Source organism: Sinocyclocheilus rhinocerous, unplaced genomic scaffold, assembly GCF_001515625.1.
Source record: "Sinocyclocheilus rhinocerous isolate Xijiao unplaced genomic scaffold, SAMN03320098_v1.1 scaffold1201, whole genome shotgun sequence".
Lineage (NCBI taxonomy): Eukaryota > Metazoa > Chordata > Actinopteri > Cypriniformes > Cyprinidae > Sinocyclocheilus > Sinocyclocheilus rhinocerous.
In genome coordinates, this window is record NW_015654059.1 from 614,449 (window position 1) to 617,860 (window position 3,412).

Sequence of the window (3,412 nt, forward strand, 5' to 3'; positions counted from 1 at the left end):
CCCAGACCCCCCGAAAGACTCCATCGGTGGGGTCAAACGAGGGGGTTCGCTCAGGAACCGAAGCCAACAGCATCATCATCAAACCACCTCCATTACCACCCCAGTCTGCACTGAACGGGATCGCCGTGGAGCTGGGCACGAGCCCCGTCACCCTGGCGGACGAAGACTTCGATTCTGAGTGAGTTGGATGTCAAATGCTGATCTTTACAATTTATTTGGTCACGTTCGGATTGTAACACCTCTGTCTTTCTCTTGTTAGTGGCAGCAATGAAACATCAATCTGAGCCTTCACCTTGAAGGACGCTGAATCAACTGGAATGGATTTAAACCAGTTTCTGTGTCCCCTTTAGTATTAAAGCACAACATGGTCCTGCTCTGAAGTTGTTTTTTAGTATTTATAAAGGTTAATTTAATACAAATGGAAGCTGGGCACTAGCTATCCCAGCATTCCAAAGTGCTACATTGTCCAAGTTGAGCTGGATGAGGACAGAAAAGTTTTCTGACGTCGAAATGGATAAAGCTGATCTGGAGTTACAGTAAAAGACTTTGATATTAATTAGCTTTTGTACAGTTTATGCCAGAATTCATCAGTCATAAACGGATGACTTATGATGTGTAAGTAATGTTTATAGTTACATTTTGTATTTTAGATGTGTAATAGGGTTATTTGTAAAATTGTAAATTAGGATTTCATTGTGATGCCAATACTGAATATTTATGTTTACTGTGGTATTTTTTACAGCACTGTTTTGAATGTTTATATTGTTTTTTTATACTGTGCATTTTTGAAAAGTTGTAGCTTAATTTGATGTTTTATTTTTTATTTTTGCCCCAAACGACTGAGTTTTCTTTCCCCCAGTTATGTTTCAGATGAATTATTAGTATGAAGATGTCCATCGTACAGATTGTTTGTCATTGGGTTCAATGGGCAGTTGTGTTTTTACAGTGATTACCTCTGACAGTATTTTACAGCTTATGTTCAGCATGCCTTAAAGTCTCTGCCAGTGCTGTACATAGAAAAAGAGTATTTTGTTAGGTTTGCTCTGCATCTAAATTACCAACAGAGAATCAAAAGATTCCTAAAGTGCCTGTCGACTGTTTTATAGCTCTGCCAAACCTCTTGTGTAAATAGTATAGACTGAGACATTCAGGGAGCCGTTCTTTTGTCTTTACTCATGTTAAAGGTCAAACTATGTGAAAGTGATGTCAGGTCAGCAACAATGTAATCTGTAATAGTTTAGAAGCATTTATTGATTGGTAGTCCTCCAGTGAACACACATTACCAATATGACATAGATTAAATGTGTATCCATGAAATACCTCCATTACTTGTCAAAGCTTGTAGATGTTAGATACCAGCATGTAAAATAAGGTATTTATATACTATTCGCACTGATAATACATTTGAAAATTGTAAATAAATGAATTTAAAAGACTTAATTGCAAATTCTGTAGGATCTTGTATCTTTTTCCCTCACAAAAATGACTTGTAATATTGCAGTATTTTTGATATTATTTTGCTATCATGAAATTCCTTCAATATACACTACCAGTCAAAAGTTTAAAAGTTTTTTTAAAGAAATTGATACTTTTATTCAACAAGGAAACATTATATTAATGACAATAATATAATGTGTATTTACCTTGTATTCATCAAAGAATCTTTAAAAAATGTATCTGTTTCCACAAAAATATTAAGCAGCACAACTGATATTAACATTGATAATAATAAGAAACATTTCTTGAGCAGCAAATAAGCATATTTCTAAAGGATCATGTGAAACTGAAGACTGGAGTGATTTTAAAAAATCAGCTTTGCCATCACAAGAATAAATTAAATTTCAAAATATATTAAAATAGAAAACAGTTATATTAAATCTGTGTAATAATATTTCTCAATATTTCAGTTTTTATAGTTTTTTTTTCCTTTCTTTCTTTTTTTAATAAATGGAGCCTTGGTAAGTAAAACATTAAAAAAAATCTTGCCATCACCAAACTTTTTAATAATAGTGAATGAGTCAATTTAAGTGAACAACATTTTAAAAAATAAATAGTTTTAACCCAATCTACCCCATCTACCATGATACTGAATGATTACCAGACTGAAATTACATAGTATTTACATGATTACTTATGATAAAATCATATAATTATGGCAACATGTTTAAAAATCATGTCATGTGCAAATAAATAAATAAATAATAGTAATGTACTTTGTACTATTTTGTGATGTTTTGCTAGTATTGTGTAATGAAGGCTAAAATAAAGAATTTAAATATAAAATATTTACATTTAAATAGAATGTGTTATTAAAACATAAAATCTGTTATTTGTGACAATTTAGCTGTTTAAAAGTGAACACAATCATCTGTCATTGCGCGCCACCTAGTGGACACACAATCATCCAGCGAGTGCAAACACCCCAAAACGAGTCAAACCAGACCTGTCACATAGCCGTCTAGACTTAAAGGCGTATGTTCACGTACAAACAAGTCAACTTCAAAAGAATTAGAGATAAATCATACACCCTCGCGTTTGTTTTCACCCTCGTGTGCGTATATGACGCATAAACTGTAAACTTGGATTGACAGAGTTATGGGATTAATGTCCATCTCACTTGTTAAGACACACTATGCCCTGTATTGTTGTTTAATTAATAATAGTGAATGAGTCAATTTAAGTGAACAACATTTTAAAAAATAAATAGTTTTAACCCAATCTACCCCATCTACCATGATACTGAATGATTACCAGACTGAAATTACATAGTATTTACATGATTACTTATGATAAAATCATATAATTATGGCAACATGTTTAAAAATCATGTCATGTGCAAATAAATAAATAAATAATAGTAATGTACTTTGTACTATTTTGTAATGTTTTGCTAGTATTGCGTAATGAAGGCTAAAATAAAGAATTTAAATATAAAATATTTACATTTAAATAGAATGTGTAATTAAAACATAAAATGTGTTATTTGTGACAATTTAGCTGTTTAAAAGTGAACACAATCATCTGTCATTGCGCGCCACCTAGTGGACACACAATCATCCAGCGAGTGCAAACACCCCAAAACGAGTCAAACCAGACCTGTCACATAGCCGTCTAGACTTAAAGGCGTATGTTCACGTACAAACAAGTCAACTTCAAAAGAATTAGAGATAAATCATACACCCTCGCGTTTGTTTTCACCCTCGTGTGCGTATATGACGCATAAACTGTAAACTTGGATTGACAGAGTTATGGGATTAATGTCCATCTCACTTGTTAAGACACACTATGCCCTGTATTGTTGTTTAACATTTAAAATGCATACACTAATTTGAGGGCATTTTAGTTTATTCACGAAGAAGGAAGATTTGAGAGCGTTTCTATCTGATTAGAGACGACTGTCAGTTAACGGCCC

General features: G+C 32.9%; 1 protein-coding gene across 1 annotated transcript in view; it reads left to right on the plus strand.

Moving 5' to 3' along the window:
* LOC107716625 (cadherin EGF LAG seven-pass G-type receptor 1-like) overlaps positions 1-178 on the plus strand; it is a 47,782-nt gene extending 47,604 nt beyond the window's left edge. Inside the window, exon 34 of the mRNA XM_016523118.1 lies at positions 6-178. Within this exon, the coding sequence (XP_016378604.1) occupies positions 6-178 (173 nt within the window). The remainder of the gene's footprint in view (positions 1-5) is intronic.
* Positions 179-3,412: the final 3,234 nt, after the last annotated feature.